The 22,516-nt window shown below is 39.2% G+C and overlaps 1 protein-coding gene across 2 annotated transcripts in view; it reads left to right on the forward strand.

Moving 5' to 3' along the window:
* The window catches only part of hcn1 (hyperpolarization activated cyclic nucleotide-gated potassium channel 1), a 45,895-nt gene that overhangs the window by 14,838 nt on the left and 8,541 nt on the right, over positions 1-22,516 (forward strand). For both annotated transcript variants that reach the window (XM_077737125.1, XM_077737128.1), the window contains exons 4-8: positions 8,921-9,082; positions 13,746-13,964; positions 15,759-15,905; positions 17,775-18,015; positions 21,815-21,979. In XM_077737125.1, coding sequence (XP_077593251.1) covers positions 8,921-9,082; positions 13,746-13,964; positions 15,759-15,905; positions 17,775-18,015; positions 21,815-21,979 — 934 coding nt within the window. The remainder of the gene's footprint in view (positions 1-8,920; positions 9,083-13,745; positions 13,965-15,758; positions 15,906-17,774; positions 18,016-21,814; positions 21,980-22,516) is intronic.

Raw genomic sequence — 22,516 nt, forward strand, 5'->3', positions numbered from 1 at the left:
TCGCTGTCCGAAGCTGCTGAGCACTCATCCATGCAGCAGTGACTTTAACGCTCAGTGCTTTTTACGCTTTGCTCTTCTATTTTTCATTAGCTTTGAGTCTGCTTCCTTAGACAAAGAAAACAGTTTTGCTGATGTCATCTTACCTATTACGATACAATTCTTTCTATCTATTATTTCACATAGTTCCGTTTTATATGTCATTTTTACAAATTACTACCCCTACAGTTTTCAACATGTGTCCTCTCTTGCTGGCTTAGGGGGATGTAAATATTTCTGTAGCCCCTCAACAGTCAGACCCCATCAACATCTCTTGCAATGGTTCACCTACAGTCAGTTTATTTTTAGAATCAGCCGTAAATGTATTTTTAATTTCGTCTCTGCCTCTTCCTTCTAAAACATCCAATAGGATTTCTTCAAAATCATCCTATTGTCTTTTTGAGCTTTTCTATTAACCTATCATGATTTTTCTTAGTGTAGGAGAAATCCAGAATAACTAGAAAAGGGAGAAAATGGAGCCTTGGATTTGAAATCACAACCTCTGAAGTATGAGAGAGATGTGCAAACCAATCACCCTCCTGCCAGATTGTGAAGAAGCAAAATTTATGTCGTTACATGTTGGCAGAGTCTTGCGGCAAGATTGATGACTCACCACCCTAAAAGACAAGAATTTGGGCTTTGAAAGATATATTCATAACTTTTCACTTCAGGTGAATTTTGTTCCTTTCAGATGGGATTTTTGTCAGATTTTTTTCAAATACAAAACACTATACATAGACCAAATAATGACTACATCAAAAACAACACAAAAAGTGAACAGTTTTTCAAAATGCTACCATTCCTTTATTTCCTATAGCTCAGGAGCCACATATGGCTCTTTTGATGGGTGCATATGGCTCTCCACTAACCTGTGATGTAAACTATGGAAACTGCTGGTGTTATATCAGTGCCTTATAATCATTTTTTTCCATTATACTCTTTTGTATAGAATTTCTCATTGATACTCATTGATTAGCAAAAATGTAACAATCTTGTCAAAAGAATTATGAGACTTTTGGACTTTAAAAGTGGTGAAGTCACTAAAAAAAGGCACACATTTTCATATATGTTGACTTTTAAATTCGGAGCATGGCTCTCAAGGATTAACATTTAAAAAAATATGAATAGTTTATGGCTCTTTCCATCAAAAAGGTTCCAGATCCCTGCTTTATTTATTCATTTTTTTAACAACAGTGACAGTGGGATATCCCCACTCACCCCCCACCCAATCTGCAGGATAGTGTACACGCAACAGTAAGCAGACGGATGGCAGCTACGGTCTTGGGAGGTCGACTGAAGTGATAAGCATGGCGATTAGGCTAATCTGGTTTATTTTTGCTTGACGGGGTGCTTGGCCTATGTAGGCATTTGCGGGGCTACGCAGCCATCCTTGGGCAAATGGTTAGATTGTTTCTACTATTTGCACTGTAAACAGATTGCAGCATTTAGTTGTTTTATTATGAGATTAAGACGAGTAGCACTCTTTTTCCAGAGCCTACTGACTATTAGCGTTTTCACTTCCCAAGAGTTAATGTTGCGCTTGATTTGTGCAAGCAGCCTCCATTTATCTAACCAACATGCCCCCACGCGATAATCATCGTTTATTCTTTCTCGTTAGTTGTTTTACTCCCATCAAAATACCATTAAATTCCCTATTGTGAATGTAATGATTAAAATTTGCTAAACTGAAGCTGTCACGTTATAAAATTGATGACGCTAGATTATTTCACACTACCAACACAGCTATAATAGTCTTGGGAAGATATTCAAGATAATATGTAGGCCATGTTGTATGTTGAAAGACGTCAGAAAAAGCACATGGTTTTCCTGTATTTTATCCAAGAAGAGATTGAGGTCAGAGACAGCATGGTGAAGACGGTGGATTATTTTACCGAGGTTACGATAACTTTTTTAGTAGTGCCAAACCTTGTTAAATACTAAGTGACTTGCAGTGGTTTACATCTTAGTCAATAGTCTGTGGTCACCACCGATGATGGCACAATGTAAAAGAAGACAAAGGTAGAGAAGGAAAGTTAGACCAGACGGTGCATTTTTGAGATTATATCGATACACTACCAGTAGGATCAAGTAGCCTAAGGGTATTTGTTGGATTGCAACATTTCACCAGCCCTCCTCCACTACTGTTTCATGACAGGTGTTTGGCTGCCTCAGCTGGAACTGAGAATTGCCAAAAGGAACTGTTGACGGGGCTGGAGAAACTGAGCGCTTGCCAGATGGCTTGCAACTTGCAGAGTTCATTATCCTATTTTGCAGAGCATACATTTTCAGTTTGCTAAAAATGTTGTCATCCCTGTTTACTGTCTGCTCTTTGTTAGTATAGAAGCTGAAGGCAAATGTCAGGCTGGTAAAGTTGTTTCCATCTTCTGGTATTGAAGCATTTTTTTACATTTTTTGTTAGTGATGCTCGAGGGGCAAAGAGGGTTGATGAACTGCTTTTTTTAGAATGGATACATAGGATTAGAATCATACCGTGGGACCCCTAAGTACTCTCTGAAGATGCATCCTTTGCTGTGTAACCAATCGTGGGGAGGGTTCATCTTCCTGATGTTAACATGAGCACAGCGGGTCATCCTTTGCAATCCAGTCAAATCCCTCCCGCTCTCACATGGGCATTAATCCACCACGACTGCCTCCTTAGCACAAAGATAACTTGGGCTCAAACAGTTCCCTTCTTCTCTTGCTTCAGTGACAGACATATTTGCAACAACAGCAGTTTTTTTCTGTCTTTCTGTATTTATTTAAGTTTGTTTGAGGAGACATTTTTAGGTCACCGGCGAGCAGTAAAAATCTGTGAGCAAATGGTAAATTTAAGCACTAAGGTTACTTTATGATGAGTTTTTTTTTGCCTCATTGACTGCGCTAGACTCATCTATTTTTTTTTGCACTTTTCATACAAAGGTCATAGGTAAGCTAAAAACCTGCTGACCAATTCAAAGTGGTGGCACCATTATCCCCTGAGCTCAAGTCTATTGAGAGCTTGGCCCACCTATTAACGCCTAAACTGAATTAGTTTAAAAACCTATTCCACGAACACCATCAAACATTGCAAAGGTCATCATCCTTTTGGGATTGACCATTTTTTTTTGTTGATTCTTATTAATTGGCAAGTTATTTTTGCATTGCTGGGTAGAATAAAATACTTTAAGGGACCACAGGGTCTGTTGCTCACTCGTGAGAAAACATTTACTTGACGTTTTAGCCCCTTTGGTGCATACAGTCAAAATCTGCAGTCCCCAGCCTCCTGAAATGACCTCCACACTAGGTTTTCTTTGCATGTGTCGGCAGCCCACCAGCATCTTAATGCGATATGCTTCATACACGGCATGCTAATGTTCCAGTCTTGCCATTGTTACCAATGCAACTGTACCCAAACTACATGCCGACTCTATAAATGTGAAAGCGTCACACATTAGGAAGGCAGAGCAGAAGTGTTGAGGTTATCACGCTCACAGGACCAAAATAGATGGCAAATAGGCGAGTCCAGGGACGGCAATTCTGCTGACGGCCATAGAAAAGGATAAAACGTGAAAAATTTGTTCCTACACAATACAGCTGTTCCTAAGCAAGAACCTTCTCCTTTTATTCCAGGTTTTAGCCATTGGTGACATTTGAATTAATTTAAAATGTCATAAAAGTGATGCTGGCGAAGATTTTAACACTTACGTAAACACTTCTAGATCTAAGCATCATTTCACTTAATTTTTAGCCCAAAAAAATACTTCAAATGGATTGAATGTCTCCTAATGCTAAACTAATCCATCACCAACATTGATCAAATTCCAACGTTTTCCTACAACAACATTTATAATTCACACTAAACATTTGTCCAAGCTTAGAAAGAAGACACGGATATGTTTTGCGCTTCTGTAAATTTCACCCATAATGAATCCATCCATCACACATCTGCCTTCTAATGAAGTCTCTTTTTTCCTCTTTGTGCTGCGGGGCTTGATTGCTTCAACAACGCGACTCAATATGCAGTTTGAACTCGGTGTCCTGTCTCCTTCCTTCTATTCCAGGCTTATTTGCATACTAAGTAGTTTCCTTAAGCAAACGGGAAGTTGCTTTGAACTTTTAAACCCTATTCATTGTAAATAACTACATAAAGGCAATACAACATGCTTATGGTTGGCATTTTTTGTCCGTTAACCATGAAGCCTATTCCATACTAGTATATTCCAGATAAAATACACTTTAGACTACTGAATAATGTATATTTTTCAAAAGAAAATTAACATTTGTGGTATTTATTATGTTTATGCTCCAGAAAGCTCTTTTGTCATCTTTCAAGTCCAAAGTAATAGCCAGTGATGGATTTAATCCCCTTTTTAAATAAGTCCTTCACTAATCCCTAATAACCTGAAAAAGAGGTCTCTCATGTCTAACTGAAGACCCATAAATGAATGGCTAATTGTGTCTAATGAAAACCACTCACATAACAATTCAGTTTTGTTTTTCATAGAAATTTGGTGATGAAAAATATATAGCAGTCATCATTGTATTTTTCATTGGGCTGCAATTATATAATGTCACTGTACAAAAAATATTTGTAAAATGTATTTGGCATTTAAATCAGTTCTTATATTTTACATAGTTCCCCCATCTAAATTTGCAGGTCTTAAACAAATATAAATATCAGATATTAATAACCAAAGTAGTCTTTAAATGTTGTTTTTAAATAGTCATTTTGAACCAAAATGCTCTAACTTAAAATCTAAACTGCAACAATTCTGAGATAAATCTTTAACAAGTGGATTTTCTTCTTTTAAGACAATTTTTGTCACTTTCATTAGCAGATTTTTCCCTTCTCATTTTAAATCATATTCCCCTCATTTCTTTTTGTATCTAACATTCAAGGTCAAAAAATCTGAACACATGTTCCCCCAATATGAAGAAATCCAACCAATTCCTACATGTACGATGTGTTCAAATTCACATTTAAGATTGCAGAGGCACTGCAGCAGTTGTCGACTCGACCTATATGGTGACAATTCATTTCACTGGCGAAAAAGTCCTCCCGACGGGAATAGAGTGAGCTGGCTGTCCTGCACCGCCGTGTGACCCTTTGCTGCTATCACATCATATCTTGGCTCCTCGTCTCTTCTGTATTAGAGGATTATGCTGACCTTTGCCCTTGCCCCTGGTCAAACCAGAGCTTGACGCAACATAAGCCTGTATTTTGCTGATGCCAGCACGAGGTGTTGCTTCCTTTTGGCTCTCTGTCATCAACCACCTAGTTGCTATGTTTAAAACTAGATCACTTATTATGGCTCAATTTATCGGAAATGACCTTTTGTTGGAATGCTATCATTTTCAGTGCCATTGTGATGGTCACAACTTCAAATGGTGGATGTCTATTTATGAAAAAAAAAGCTATATTTGGGGGTTATGAAGGTTTAGAGCACTTCAACCTGGTTGCAATGTCAGATTGTGTTTACATAGGTTCAAGTTTTTTGGCGTTGTGACAGAATTCTGTCAGTTAATACTGTTACTCTTTTGTATGTTATTTGTTTATGAGTCATTTACAATGATGAATTCATTTTAGTCTTTTTCACTACATAGTTTTTTTTTTTTTTGTGAAATGTGCTGCAGCAGGTGTTTAGTGTAGACTGAATGACTGGAAACAATGAGGAAATTTAAATATTCAAATTCGGTTCAGTCAGGCACACATGAATGAGAAGCCGTTGAGTAGAAAAGTAGAATGTATTGAAAAAGGACATTCTTTTTGGATATTTCTAAATGGACTTAGGTATATTTAGAAAAAGCATCACTTAAGAATACTCTTATGTGACATTTTAAATTTAGGAGACACTTTTGTCACTTTACCAATGCATCATTATGAGTTCCATAATTACTACTTAGAAATTACACTTGCATCACAACCATTAGAAATTAACTTCTCTCTTTAGCTTACTTTTATATAAACATCTTTGGTTCACCACATTATTTTTTTAATGATCCGATTCTCCGTCACTTTTGCAACATCAACATTTCTCCAAGAATGCTTGGCTCCTTCCTATTCAAAGTTAAAACTCTCAAATTGATGCTTCATCCAAATTAAGCTCACCAAATCCACACCACAGATCGAAAACCCTTGTTAGGCAGAACTTCTTCTATTATTAGATCTCAAGGAATAGCGAGTTCAACAAATTCCACACGGTGCTAATTAGTCTCCACATCTTTCCTCCGTGTCCTCGGGTAGGGATGACCCAGCGGTTGCGGAGGTTTCCCAGCAAAGCAATCTTTAGCAATTGTATAGAAGAAAAAAAATCTTTCTAGAATTTTAAAGCTTAGTCTTGCACTTAATTCCCTCCTACTCGTGAACTAGGGCTAAGACAATAAACTGTGTATTTCTACATATAATGACGCATCACAATAATTAGTTTATCGGCATGTGCTCACCGATATATCATTTTTAAAAAGTGTATAAGGTTTAATAAAGGAACCTTCAAGTAGAACATCCGAGTAGTTTTTTAGATGTCTACTAATAATCCTCACTTTGCATCCTATGGAACCTTTCATCGACCTGTAAATCCTCCCAAAATGGGTTGCCACTTTTCTCTCATCTTTTAATGTATTTTAAGAAAACCTATTGCATCAGATTTTAAAGAAACACTATTTTCAGCCAGTTTTTTTTTTCCAGCTATACACTTACATTATGCGTAATATGCACTCTACCGACAATTATTTCTGCACTATACAGCATCTGATTGATCAGTCAGATGGCCTTTTTGTTCAAATAATGTTCCCTTAGACATTTTTTTTTGTTATTGAAGGGTTGGAAACACTTGTCATCTAAATAAACAACCATAATCAGCTCATTTCCCTAACCAGTTAAATCAGACAGGAATATCTGCTTTTATTCCCAACCGCTCTCCTGTTTGTTTTCGGTTTCCTACTTTCTCTGTGTCAGTTGTTCCGTCTCATTAAGTCATCATCCAATGATGAACGTGAAGGCAAGCAGAACCATTGAGCAAGAGAGAGAGAAGGTTCTGCTAAATTAAGAATAAAAGACAGTCAAAGAGATTCAGGGTGTGTTTGAGACGAGCGCTCTCCTCTGGCATATGCTTGTGGCTAATTTTAGCCTCGCAGGGCAGCGCACCGACCGAATGTCCCAGTGGAGGAGTTGAACCATAGAGGGATCTGAGCATCAGCCCCGACCGGCTTCTTTGCTCTCTCTTTTCTCTCTGATGCAGGCTTTCTCTCCCTTTTGTCATGTGTACGTGGCTGCTGTCCTTTACAGTAGTTGCAGAAGGTTACAGGGATAATCACAATAGACCACAATGAAAAAGGAATGGCAATTTAAGGGTGCTTTTTTTTTTGAAGCATCATCCTTTATAGTTGATTATTCTCGGGCAATTCAATCAATTTTATGATCAAGTACATTGATATCTTAAGGTTTTGAAGACGTAAGCTGTTGTTAGAGTTTTTTTTTTTCATTGTTTTGGTTTGACTTGCAAAAAAACAAATATAGATCCTGGAATTACCACTGTTTTATTAGAGTATAAAAGTTAAATGGATACACATGGTGCTGTAATGCATGTAGAATGGCAGTAAAAATATTTAGTATTTAATTAAACCAGTTATGCCATGTCTTATAAAATTTACAGTATTAAATTGCTCCATTTATTTCACCTATACTTGTGCATCCATTAAGGATTGTTTTGTAGATTTTTGCTACAGTCTGCCAAATTTTAACCAAGTAGTAGTGGGTACTAGACAAAGTGGCTATGGTGGTGGGCGGATCATTCCTGCCAACTTTGATGACTCACAGCAAACTGTATAACTATTTAGTCAGCAATTTAAGGTTAGACTTTGACCCAATATCTTAAATGTGATAGTCAAGTATAGTTAAGCCTTATACTTTTTTTTTTATTAGTGTTCATTATGAACTGTAGCTGTAGTTTATCATCATTTCATAAAATAGTACAATTAAAAAGAAGTTGGTGTTTTAGGAGTATTAAATCTTGTTTTGGTTATGATTATGTGATAATACATATTTTAATTAGTTACCGATTGGGTAAAATATATATTTTTTTACGATTGTTTGCTGTTATTTTGCGCCAATAGCTTTTCTAACTTCACATTATTCTTATTTATCGTCCTGCCAGTATCTTTTCCGCTTATCCTCGTGAAAATGGCAAAAAGGCTGTAGTTTGGCATTGATCTTTTACTGTGAAGCAAACGTGACACCCTGCCATCCACCGAGCTGCCGCTTGATTCATCACTCGATGTGAATTAATGTTTTCGCACCGTTTCAGAGGTGAATGTGAAATTCTGCCACTTAACAGGCGAAATAGGCCCAATTAAGAGTCATTTCAGCCATGATTTATTAAAATGGGCGCTTTGAGGAGGAAATGGAGAAGCATCGACTTTAAAAATAGATCGCAATTAGATTAAATATTTCACTCGACAAATCCTGCAATACTAGGCTTTTATTACCCAATCAGCAATCATCAACGTCTATATTTAATGGTTGCGGTCGGCGGAATTATGTAATATCAACCTGAAATTAAAAAATGTCTCCTAATTATGATATAGTTTAGCTGGAGCTCGCCAGATTGTATACGGAACCATAAATAACTTGGTTTAATGTTTAGTCATCTTAATTATTTTCCATCAATAAAATTAAGTAGCACTCTAATTAGCAGTCCAAAGACATTTAGTGCAGTATTATATAATTATACCTAATACGATGTATGTTTCTTAGAGCTTGTTTGTTTTGGAGTGCGTCCATGTTGAATTATGCACACCTCGACATCTGTGAAAAACAAGCAGCAGCAACCGCCGAGCCTAAAATGGAGCATTTTCTTTGCCTCAAAGAAGCCAAAATGACGGTTTCACTTTGCTCTGTTTTCTGCAGATCTTCCATATGACCTATGACCTGGCTAGTGCCGTGGTAAGAATATTTAACTTGATCGGCATGATGCTGCTGCTGTGTCACTGGGATGGCTGCCTTCAATACCTGGTGCCACTACTGCAAGACTTCCCCCCTGACTGCTGGGTGTCGCTAAACGGTATGGTTGTAAGTATCACCTTTTTACTATCTTATTTCTCCTTTTTGGTAGATGCACGCGCCATAAGGATCAATGTATGGGGGTTCGGACGTTTGGTCGCCGGTCTTTTAATATCTAAGAGAGAGAGTTTAATATCTAAGAGAGAGAGTTTGATATTTAAGAGAGAGAGTTTAATATCTAAGTACATTTGACTGGCGACCAAAAGAGACCAAAAGATGGCAATGTTCTGAATTTGGCTCTGAGAGGGGTTCTCTCATGTAATAACTTGGTTTGAAACTCAGTATCTCTGGTTAAGCAGCAAAATAGCAGTACTGTTGTGTTCAAGTAAAAGGGCTTTGCTACTTCTTAAAGTATAACAAATCTGCTTACGTGAACTCTTCATATAAAGTGTTTTGGCGTTTTGTGATGCCCCATTTGGGATGTCACGCTTTTATGCCTTCTGTTTGCTGGAGCGCCTCGTAGAGGAAGCGGAATGTAACAGCTGGCCTCAGGGCGGTCCGCTGCCTCTTCGTCTAGCCTCTTCTTCCGACACACTCCCCACATGCAAAAACGACCGTTGCAAGGCATCGGGGGCTTGAGGTGCTAACGTCAGCCCTCCTTAGCGTCACCTCGCTTTACTTTCCGTGTCAGCCCGAGCCGACCGTGCGTGAGTCACTGCAAAACAAGCACAAGAGGGGTTTGTCTCCAAAAAACGTGACGCTTCATCCCGATTATCAGTACTGAACTATGCAATGACAGTCATTCCAATGGCCTGACATTACAAAAGTCATCCAAAAAGCCCCACGAACTGCCTAAATTTGCCCTGTACCTCTCGTGCGGAATAATTGTGGCCAATCAATATGAAATCATGAAAAAGAGTTAATTAGCTGCACCCTGCTGGGTTTCATTTGCATAACACGCTTTTGCCACGATAGGAGGTTCTAGCAAGTTAAAATGTCTCTTTTTCAATATTTTTTTTGTTCATTTTTTATTTTATTTCGCATTTACTTAATGGTGGCATTGATTGTAAATCCAACATTTGCATCAATGGTCTTGTTGCCTTGGTGGATCGTGTTTTAGGACTAAGAGGAGTCCAGCAAGGACTGGTGATAGTGGTTTGTAGGCTGCTTATCAACTCGACTAATGGCCTTAGAGTAGCTTCTTACTTCCAAGCAGCCACATTGACTTAATCAGCAGACAAGATAATAATGCTGTCAGGTTGAGAGGGTGATGGAGTCTGTTGGTGTGACTGTACAGAAAGCCAAGGGTTGATGGGAATTTTTAACTGAAGAGTTATACTATATATATTTGTTGTCTTTTGAGTGGTGTGAGTCAATGTGCAAATTTTTTTGCATTATTAAAAGAAAGTAGCAGCAACATTAGCCGCCAGCAGACCGTTATTAATTGGAGGCCATGTTCTTGGTAGGGGCTATGACGTTGGAAGTAGTCATAAAGAATTTGCTTAACATCCCAAAAGATGGTTAACATCGTCTGCAAGTGTGGCGCTTTTACTTCCCTCCCTCGGGGGTTCAAAGTCCGCTTTGCCTTCTGTGCACTGTCATTGAGAACAGCTTGTTTTTTTTTTTCATTTGCTTATGTAATTGGGCAAATGCTTATTGTGCCGCACTTTTCTGTTTTATCTGCAAATGTGACAGCTTGCTGGATTTTAGCGAGTGATTTGATTGACTCATTAGAACAGTGGTGTGTGCGAATGCTCCATCAGAGGGAGAAGTTATTTGTAATGAAGTTGGGTCCAACTAAGCTATGTTAAAATGAATTGATATGACGATATTTAAGGTTAACCAACATCCTTGTTTAAATGGATTGCATATGCATCGTTTTCAAGAGTGCGCATTGAAATAAAAAACGCACATTTTTTGACAGATTGTCCATGACAGAGCAAGAAATAGCCTTTTTCTGCCTGTCTTTTAGATTGTGTTGGTCTTTTGTTGTACTGTAGTAGTGCAGTGTAGTGTTGTATAGTGTAGTATTGTATAGTATATATTAGATTAATCACTCACTCATGCATATGTAATTTTTTACTGGTTATATTGTGAGATGATTGTTAAAGTGAGCATTTTGACACAAATTACAAATATATGGGTAGCTTTTAAGGGATTTCCTGGATTAAATTCTGAGTGTGGTGGTCCCATTCAGACCACTCATGCAGATGATTGCAACACTTTTGACAGTGATTGGGGATGAGAAGGTGTGATAACGCTAGCGCCCCACTTCTTTAAAAGAAATGTCGAGCGGCGGTATGAATATTAAACTAGTTGCCTATTTGGCAGCATGCATGTGGTGCTTAATTAGAACAAGTCGCTTGGAAACATTTGCTGTGTTGGGCTCATTTGGAACAGCACCACTTCTAGCGGAAGCTGCATTTTCTTGTGGGTTTTTTGTCTTTCTTATGGAGATGTGTTAATACCCTAATGAGTCAAACACACCCCTCCCTTCAGATGACTGAGCATTACGTGACGAGACATTCTTTCATATCCTGGCGATGTGGATTCACGGATAGAAAATATAGGCTGGTGAAACAAAATCAATATGGATAATGCGTATGAGTGGCTTGCAGTGAGTGAGTCATGGAAGATGGAGGAACAAAAGAAAGAGAAATCAGGTTAGTTAAGAGGGTTGGTGTGAAAAAAGAAGTGCATTTGTTTTTTATGGCCCATGTAAGGTGAGAGCAATGCCAGATAATAATAGGTGTGATAAATGTTGAAGCTTTACAACTCAGAATTGCATCTAAAATGTAAATTATGTTTTTATGTACTCCTTTAAATCATTGGGTGCCATTGCCAATGAGTTAAAACAGTGTAAGGCTCACATTTGAGAATTTACAATAAACAAGACCTACCTGAATTAAGTTGTTACCAAAAAAAGATGACAATTTAATTCCCGGGGCCTGAAAAGTGACCCGCAGTGCAAACAACACAAAAATATGACATTGCACAACATGATGCCGACGCAGCTCTCCTCCATCTGCGCGACAACGAGGCGAAAAAGGTGCAGTGAGTCAGCTTTGAGGAGCGAAAAAAATGTATTTTGTCTTCACTGCTTCTCTAACCATGCATATCATGTGGCCAAAAACACCTGACATCCTCCTAAATGTCTTTTGTTGCCTAACACGGGTGACTGTTTTTTATCTTCTCACAATTGTGCAAGTCGGTATAGTGTGTGTTTCTGTTTTATGATATTAGCAAAGTCGTGATGTGAATGTGCTCGTACCATGAATGTATTTTTCCATTAGAACCAATTGAATTCTAATTCATGTGTGCAACACTTTTAATGATGATTAGCTGTTGAATTTGTTCATTTGCAAATTTAAGAATTGGCCTAAACAGCATCCATTACAAAAAAAAACCTGTTTGGAGAAGATATTGCCCCGGATAATGAATAAGTATTGATTTTATAGTAGTGTAAGTGTCACAGTGCTCTCATTGTATTCCACCAGTAATTTTCTTTCTTGTCCATGCTACACTGGCCTAATGAGCTAATTGTTGTGATATAAATATCTTGAATTAGTGATTGAGCATAATTCTAGGAGAGCTGTTATGTTGATGTACATGGTAGCAGAATAAGGAATGATACCAACTTGAACAAAACGTGTTTGGAAACTGGCAACGAGACGGGGAACTCCATTCGCATGCCAGCTGGGTACATGGAGGCGTCGATTTTGGCTTTGTAAACTGGGCTTTCCAAGGGCAATTAGTTATGGCTCCAAATAACCGTTAACCTCTATCAAAGAAACTGCAGTACAGTGAAGGGTCCACACCGCAACTGTGTACTACACCACAACAATCATTGTACATGCATTCTTTGAACCCCCTCCCCCCATTATTTGGTCTCTTATCATTCCACGTCGGGCCCGTGGCGGGGTCTGGTCGCCAAGCATGTTTGCTCAGCTTTAGTCTGATAAATGGCGAGTCAACAAGACGATTAGAGGGAAAAAATCAGACGCAAAGCTGGACAGAGCACTGCAAATATCCACACCGGACGTGTGGTTATTATCATTCTATTTGCGGCACTGGAGGCAAATGACTGTCATGTTAAAATGCTCCAGGGTCATTTGTAAAAACAAGGTGACTCGTGAGTAAATGTTCAGTGGTGAAGCATAATGTCATGCACACTGATTGTGATCCATGATGGTTTTAGTAGTTTGAAAAAAAACACTTTTAGGTACTGCAGGGCATGTCTATTGATTTGGAAGATCTTTTCAACAAAGTTTAGCCTCAGGAAATTTTGATGGCTTGAATGTTGATATAAAAGGCCAATAGAGGTAATGGCAATCTGTTTTTTTCTGGAATATATGTACGTTTGAGTCAAGAAAAAGAGAAATGTTTTGGTGGTCGGGGGACTGAGCTCTTGAAAATATGGTTTGAAATGAGTTGGCAAAAATAAACAGTGGGAGAGAAGGCTTTCTTTTGCTTCTCACCGGAGAAAGGATGTCTCAGATGTGTAAATAATGCAAGTTGGGCTTTTTTTGCACTGATGTCGACATGAACTGTTTTTCACCCCTTTGGCAAATAGGGAAAAAAATAAGAGCAGCCAGGAGAAGTAGTCAGGAATGGGCCCGGTGTGGTTGTGGAGAATGTTTTGTCTAAGGATGGTTCATCAACAAGAAGCCTGGCCTCTCTATGGTTTCTCCTCAGTCTCATTTTTCTGTCTCTCTCTCCCCTTCCCTGGCAGAATGTATCCTGGGGAAAGCAATACTCGTACGCCCTCTTCAAAGCAATGAGCCACATGCTGTGCATCGGTTATGGTGCCAGGGCGCCGGTCAGCATGTCGGACCTGTGGATCACCATGCTTAGTATGATCGTGGGTGCTACGTGCTACGCCATGTTTGTGGGCCACGCCACCGCGCTCATCCAATCACTGGACTCCTCTCGACGGCAGTACCAAGAAAAGGTAAGATTAAAACATCCTGCAAGTTATATTAGTGTTATTTTGTTTCTACTTCTTGTCATTGACAATGCCAGACGCCCAATCATTTTTGACATGGTTTAAATTAATTAGACCTTTATTGTTGCCAATGGCAGGCAATGACAACAACCTAAAACTCAAATGTATGCACATATGGTATTTATTTTATTATTATGTGCATGAATTGTGCTCATGTAGAATTCCAGACAAGTTAACATCTGGCAATTCCTAGAACACGTGGTTGTTCCGGATGGGCTGTGTGCTCCACGCAACAATCAGATAACCCGCCTTATAAAATACATCTTCAATGTACATGTGTAGTACTGTTATCCAGGGATTATAGTCAGTATGGGTTTGAGATTATGATTGAATAACAATGCTAAAACTAAGACAAATATTTTTTTTGGTTTACCGCTTCAAAAAAAATAAGAAATAGAAATGTAATAAGGTCAATATAGAAATAAACTAAAATATTGCACATAGTTACACATTTGGACACGAATTATGTATCAGAATGAACATTTTTGAATCACACAGTCAACAATTTGTCCATGGATTTGTTCCATTGTCCATGAAAAATGTTAATCAAGTTTTTTTTTGGGAGGGGTTTGTGTTTTTTTTTTCCCCAAAAGCTTCTACTTTCACAGAATAAATTGCTTTTTTTTTTTGCACATCAGTGGCGCGTTGCCTTCTAGTGAATATTAATGACAGCAGGTCGCCCACAGCAAACATTGAAAGTCACTGAATTAGTGGCATGCCTTTTACTCTGCTTGGGCATACTGGACATCTGCTCTGCAAATCGGCTTCATCTACATCCTACTTCATCCTCCTGAAATGTCTTTCGGGGCTTTTCAAATGGCATTTTGAGTGGTTTATCTAAAATTTGCAATTACAATAAAAAAAAAAACTATTTCACCTACCGGTGTATATAGGAGCAAATATACATTTAGATACTTATTTTTTATACCTTATATTATACACTATTTTCTTAGTTGGAAGCAATATCTCACTAATGCCTTCTACTATATATGAAAACCTACACTACAAATGACTTAAAATAACAATGAACCATCACATTGAATTACATTGTGTTGAGTGACCAAGTATGTTCCTAATGACTCTTGGTGAAAAATGAAATTTTGTTGTGTTAACCATTGCGTGACCTACCAAAATTGCCACCTATAAGTACCATTACCTTACAAGAATTTAGATTATCTCAAGTGTAAATCTACAAATACAAATGCTCTTATTTTTAAGTCAGTTATGTGCCAGGAGTGTCATTTTCTTGACTCACTACACTCCTAATGACCCAAATAGAACTGCAGTTATTTCAACCTTTGCACCGTCTATAGAATTGAGTATGAATTGGAAAACTTCTATATCAACCATTACACTAACGACCTTTGACTTTAGATTCTGTAGAAAGTCCCATGTGCTTCTACCATGGATATGAGCAATTTACAGTAACCTGAATATGTCAGTAGGATGTTGCACAGGCCGGTAACTCACTACCTCATATTACCATCATTGCTCAACTGCCCAAAAGCACTGTGCTTCATGCCTGTTTGAAATAATGGCAAATACAACCGTGGATAGATTTCACCTAAGGGGGCAACTTTACAACCATCCTACTTCCTCTCGTACATGCCTACCTTGGTCACATCTTACATAGCTTTTTTTGTAATACAGTGAAAATCAATGCTTTATTCTGTCTTTATCTCTGGAACTAAATTATTAACCAAAACGTATATGCTTCTGTCTCGTCTTTGCCTTCCACAGTACAAGCAAGTGGAGCAATACATGTCCTTCCACAAGCTTCCGGCAGACATGCGGCAAAAAATACACGACTACTATGAACATCGCTACCAGGGCAAGATCTTCGACGAGGATAACATCCTTAGCGAACTCAACGACCCGCTCAAAGAGGTGAAAAAATGTTGACTGATGAATGTTTGAAGGAATGTCTACCTTGAGAGCACCTGAAAAAAATATCTTAAGAACTGAATAGATACAGAATGTCTAGATTTTTTCTATTCAGTGACCACTTGACTATTTTTCCATGAAATATTGACCAGTTGCTACCAAGTTTCAACCACATGCTCATGTTTTAGTCAAAATTTAGTGCAAAAATCTTCCACACCTATCCACTCTGGAAAAGCTTAACATTGCTTTTGAGTCTTTTCATTTGTGCCCAAGCATTAACACACGGAACTGAAAATATATAATCAATATTTCAATGTTTGGTATGAATACCAGTGCACATGAGTAATTACATTCTGTCGATATAAAGGATAAGTGTCATAAAACCCATGCGAACGTAGCATACAAGACTGTCTCTCATTCAGAATCATTAATTTCGCTCAATCGTCAGTTCTGCAGAGCCCAGAAACTGGAAAGGAGGACGCAGAGTGGATTTATGATTATTACCTACGATGCGGAAAATCCTTACAGGCTTTTTGTTCCACTATGCAGAGTAGGCAAATCTGCCTAGTGACAATGACACACAATCCAATCTGCCCCGTGGGACTGGCGAGTAAAGAACTAAATCCCACAAAAACATACATCTTCATTTTATTGTGAAGCAATAGTCATTTTATGGATGTGCTAGCTGTTTTTTTTTTTTTCGTGGTGAGGATTCTCTTGCCCCAGTGAAATACATCTAATCCAGACTTCCCGTGGTAACATCCAAGAGCTGAGCCGGGATGGTTGGCTGCCGGCCACCTGACTGTTGTTGGCACCTCGCCTTCCTATCCAAATTTGGAAGGAAGCGTGAGGAGGATGGGATGGGGTGGCAATGGAGGGGGTCATCGTGGCAGTGAGGAGCCTCTCCACTCAGCAGACTATGTGCAAAATCTGGCATGTCGTTTTATCACAAGATTAAAGCCGACACTGCTGGCTCCGGCAAGTGTGACCACCTGGGAAGCATCAAAACTGCTATGATGCCAATATTATGAATAAGCATCTAAAAATGCTTTGCTTAAGTAAATATGTAGGGTTTTGTTTTTTTATTTTAGGTTTATTTGTTGGGTATTGGTATGAAGCTGCTATGTTATAAAAAGTCTACTACTCAGATGTGGGTTAGATGGAAGTAAAATTTGGGAGAAAAATGGGGGCAATCATTCATTCATCATTTTTTTTCAGAGGGAATTTTCTTTCTTGCCTTCCTGAATATTCCGTTAATAGTAGTGCCAACCATTACAGCAGCTTCCCCAGCCGTATTTTTGTCTGAGTATCAAACTCCTTTATGAATAATGTGTGTACTGCGTTATGTAACATAATATCATGACTGTTCAAGTCCATGGTCATGTGACGACTCTTTAAAGAAGTATTGTATAAGCAAAGGCTTCTTGAAGCATGAAAACTGATCACTATCCGATTCGTTAGTTCTGGTTCACAATTGAGGTCATTGTCTTCAGCATCTGGCTAGCGTTTCTGTAGGTTAATGTCCCATTATGTTGTATATATAGGAGAGGTGAGGGAGTCAATAACTTGCTACGTGCTGAGCAACTTCCAATCTGTTCCCCATTGGGGGTCAACGGAAAATAATCTCTAGCTGGGCCACGAATTCTGGGATGATTGGGCAAAGCGCATCAGCATCTGAGACCTGTGCCAAAAAATGTTCTTCCAAGCAGTACTTTAGAGGTTTTAGGGATAAGGCAGCAATATGCGCCCCATTCATTTTGTGCTGAGCTGATAATAGCAGCTGGAGTAGTGCTGATTCGTTTCCATTTTTTTTGCCTTGCTGCAATCTCTCCTGGGAGCTCATTTGTTGTTGTTTTTGTTTCCCCCCCCTAGGAAATTGTTAACTTCAACTGCCGTAAGCTAGTTGCCACCATGCCGCTGTTTGCCAACGCCGACCCCAACTTTGTGACGGGGATGCTGAGCAAACTCAAGTTCGAGGTCTTCCAACCAAATGACTACATCATCCGTGAAGGCACCGTTGGCAAGAAGATGTATTTTATCCAACACGGTGTTGCCAGCGTCATTACCAAGTTCAACAAGGAGATGAAACTGACTGACGGTTCCTATTTTGGAGGTATGCCATCAGTCTTCCTTAGCATCACAGAATTTTTGTCCATATTTATTCAATCATTGGTTAAGGCTTCTGACAGATGAACTTTAAGTCACCATCGATGCAGTTGTTGACCTGTCTACTTGTCAAGAATTTTCACAGTCAGTAGCTTTTATACCTCTCTTTACTCCACTTTAATGATAGTTACTATAGTTGTAGCCCACCAGGCGACATATGTGTGTCAGCCATTTTCCGCAAAAACTTCAACTGGTTTACTTTCTTATGTTTTGATTGACTCTAAAGACCCACACACTACTTTTATACATTTACATCCACGCAAAAGGTGCAACAAGTAACCTTATACACTGCTTTATTCTCCCTACAATCATGGTCAAACATTATATAGTTAGTGTACATAGTGATGCACGCTGAGTTGCACCCAAGGCGATTCGTTGGATGCCTCTCGGAGTCAAATTAATGCAGATTCTCATTATGCAGCATTGGCCGCTTGTCAGCCCCGCTGCCGTTATGTAAGCGCTCATCTGGCCGCCGGAGGAGGCCAAGGCGTGGATCAGGCATCCCCGAGGACACAGAGGTTGCCCCCCTCCCGCCCCCGCCTGCTCAATCCTTCCCACCACCCCTGCTACATGGATACACATTGCATAAACTCTAGTAGCCCTTCCACCACCCCCCCTCTACTCTATATGTTCCCGCACACACTCCAGGCAGTGACGAAAAGTGGATTGGACGTTCATTCGGTGGATAATCAGAAGCTTTTACTCTGCTTTTTTTTTTCTTTCTCTCTCCTCTCAGGATGGATAACATCTATGCTTTAAATGTCAGATGCAACCCCCCTGCCTCTCGTTTACTCAGACAAATCAGTGTCATCTCAGTGTGACGGAAAAGTTTCCTATTTTAAGACGCGCTTGCATATTTTATGCTTGTTCGACAGACACCACAGAGACGGGCTGAGGGTTCTAAGAATACTGCCATTTTTGGCGTCTCGCAGGCAAGAATCAAATAACAAATTTGGCCGTCTTTTTTTATTTTGCATCGCCGGAGTGTGTATAATACTAAGGGGGATGCTGTCACATAGCGTCTGTGAATTTGTTCATTTGTCAGTGGCAGAACAGCTCATTCGGACGAATCAATCTCTGGTTATGACGCTAGCGATCAAAGTCCGGATATCAAGTTATGTGTAGTGAATGATTTTATAAATAGGTGTATTTTTGGAAAGATGAGGTGATCTGAAATTGAAAAAAATGTATGATAAGGGGTAGTTAGTCGGTATTCAGGCATACCTAAATTAGGCTTTTAAAATGTAAGTGATCATTTTATTAATTTTGCCATAATTATTATTCTAAAATGTTTTAAAAGGCCTTCAACAAAATGCCGCAGCGGATCAATTATAGACGTTTTTACACTTTATTTTAACCAATCTTTTTTGATTGTGGTATATACAGCAAAACAAAAACAATTTAATTATTTAATACAGACCTCAATGTATTTCTGGTGGGAATTTATTTTAAAACCATTAGAAAATATCAAAACCTCATTTTTTAAGCTGAAACGTCCAAGTAAGGTAAATTCAAGACGGCAAATGAAAAAAAATGTTAATTCGCTTTCAAGCCTCCCAGTTTAAATGGATTGGACACCTGCTTTACGCACTCATGTATGCATTTGTCAAGAATAGTAAGAGTACAATAATGCATTTTTGCTTTTCTTGGGTTATGCCTGTAGCTAGCTACCAGCTGTTGCCCTGCCGTCCAGCTGGTAATGCCACCCGCCCACGTGTGCACTAGTGAGCCCTGAGTCGGTCGGCCGGTTGGAAGCAGATGGTCTTACGAAGCCGGGGCACCGGTCTTCTTTAGTTTTCCATTTTTTCCTTAATGATTCACATAAAGACAGAAAGTAGTGTGATGAGACGGGGGTGAGCAAGGATTAAAAAGCAGCCACAGGATACCATTAGCATATTAACGGGCTGAACTTGGGAAGACTCAAAGTCACAAAGCGACCCGGGCCAATGACACAAGCGTCCAGCCCATGAGGCAATATTTGCAAGTGAGAAATTACTCCTGGGCTTGTAGAAAAGAAACGTCTATAGTAAAGATATAATCCCCAATTCCAATAAAATTGCCTTGAAGGTTATTATGCTTAACAAAAACTGGCATTGGAAAAACAGGGTGCTTTATTTCCATATCAAAATGATAAATACAGTGGACTATCATGATATGAGCACCTCGCTTATGGGCTTATTGTGATATGAGAACCGCCACGAATGTAAATGAGTTTCAATGCGTGAGCAAATTTTCATTCCACAAGCAAATTCTAGGAAATACTTCCTTTTGATTCTCGTGTCCGAGTGTCTGACAGTACTGAGAAAATCATCATTGTCAATAGCATTGAAAGAGTTAACTGTCCAGTTTTATAGCTTAGAAATAGGTGCCTGTTAAAACTGGCCTCCCCACATCATTTCAGCATTCACACCTCATTCACACCCTCAGCGTGATGGTGTTGCTCCAGTGTGGCACACACATTCAGTGCTGTTTTCGTGACATGCTCCTACCGAAGATCACAGCACCAAGTCCAGAAGTGAAAGATTGAATCGCCAACAAATGAAAAAGGGCTGCTTTCTGTCAGATGTGGGGATGAAACGTCGGTAAAATTTGCCGTGGGATATTTAGCTGAATTGATTGTATTGATTAGAAGAAAGCTCTAAAACACCAGAATTGTTTTATACTGCGAATGTACAGTTGTAGGACAAATAGGGGTGACATTTCTAGTGTTTATAATGCAATATGGTAAATTCTCAAAATGATCATAAATATTTGATATGGTCTTCAATATACACTATTGTAGGCTGAACTTAAGCTTCTTGTACAATCATATTCAATGATATTTTCTTAATATACTGTGGTCAAATTAAACTTAAAAAAAGGTCCGCAGCCCCTAGTTTGGACACCACTGCACTATTGCCAAATTATTCATTACTATTGTCCAAAGTAGAACATGCACACAAAAAGGTCCTCAACTAAAATTTATGCATTGAAAACAGGGATGAATTGTATGGATGTGCTGCTACGTGGTAGTGATGTACGCACTGCAAAGCGGTTCAATCCCTTCATATCACGTAGGAATGACCAATGCTTGCAAAAGAGACAGCCGGGTTGGTGCAATGCAGCGATGCGGTGTGATGCTTGACAGGACACGACTGCATTGCATTAAGGAGCCATTAGTCGTGCGGCGGATGATAAATGATCTCGACGTCGCAGAAGTGACAGAGTTTATTTACACTTGGCGTATGCGTCTCCTTTAGTACCTTCATGTTGAAGGTTCATCTACATGCTAATGTGTCACAGACATTTAGTTAAACCGAAATGTGATCCAAAAAAATAGTGGAAAGAGATCAAGTGACGAGGTTTGGGGTGTTTTAGTTTAAACGCTGCCAGCTCGTCAAAATGAATTGGACATTTATTGCCGTCAATAGCAGCCAATCAGTTACTGTATTTTCACGAATATAAGGCGCATCGCATTATAGGGCGCACCCTCAATAAATGACACTTATTTTTTTCCATATATAAAGAACACTGTATTATTTTATGAACATTTAAGACTTAAGTACGCCTTATAGTTGTGAAAATAGGGTAATTTATGATTGCTCATGTAAGCTGATAGGATAGAAAATGCTTATTTTGCAACTGAAAATTTAAACAAAAACTTTAAAGTATCCATGAAAGATGATTTTTTTCTTTTGTGATGCTAAATATATTGTCTTTGCATTGTAGACAGTCTAAACATTTTTCCTTGTGTTGTTTTGTTGCAGAAATCTGCCTTCTCACTAAAGGCCGACGAACGGCAAGCGTCCGAGCCGACACCTACTGCCGTCTCTTCTCGCTATCCGTGGACCACTTCAACGAGGTTCTAGAAGAATACCCCATGATGCGACGGGCCTTCGAAACAGTCGCCATCGACCGATTGGATCGCATCGGTAAGGATCTTCGCAATGATTGACGCGTTTCCAAAATAGTTTTTTTTTTCTGCCTGTCATTGTGCCCTGGTGTCATCATCTCTGGTCACACTTTATGCCGTCTTCCCTCCATGAAAAAAGCATCGTGTTCGCCATCTTGTGCCGCATGGCCTTGTTATGCTGTCATTTGTCCTGATTAATTAACACACGTGTTGGAACCAGCATTAATCCTTGTAAAAAAAAAACTATCTTGATGGTTGGATTAACTGGGGTGGAAGCGCATGCCGCCGTCCCGGAGGGGGTCGGGGAAGGCGTTGACCTCGCCCACCCTCACTGGACGCCAGCGTCTGGATGGAAGCTAAACTCACATGCATGCCTTGTGTAGCCCTCTCCCCACTCATTTGCACTCCTGGGTATGAGCAGCCCCCCCAACCTCGACTAAAAAAGGTTTTAAATCGGGAGTGGGGAACCTAAAATATCTTAAAAGTATTTGAATGCAATGCTTTAAAGGCCTACTGGTGTCAAATCAAAAGAATGCTGATAAAACAACGTTGCATC

This window comes from Stigmatopora nigra, chromosome 17, assembly GCF_051989575.1.
Source record: "Stigmatopora nigra isolate UIUO_SnigA chromosome 17, RoL_Snig_1.1, whole genome shotgun sequence".
Classification (NCBI taxonomy): Eukaryota; Metazoa; Chordata; class Actinopteri; order Syngnathiformes; family Syngnathidae; genus Stigmatopora; species Stigmatopora nigra.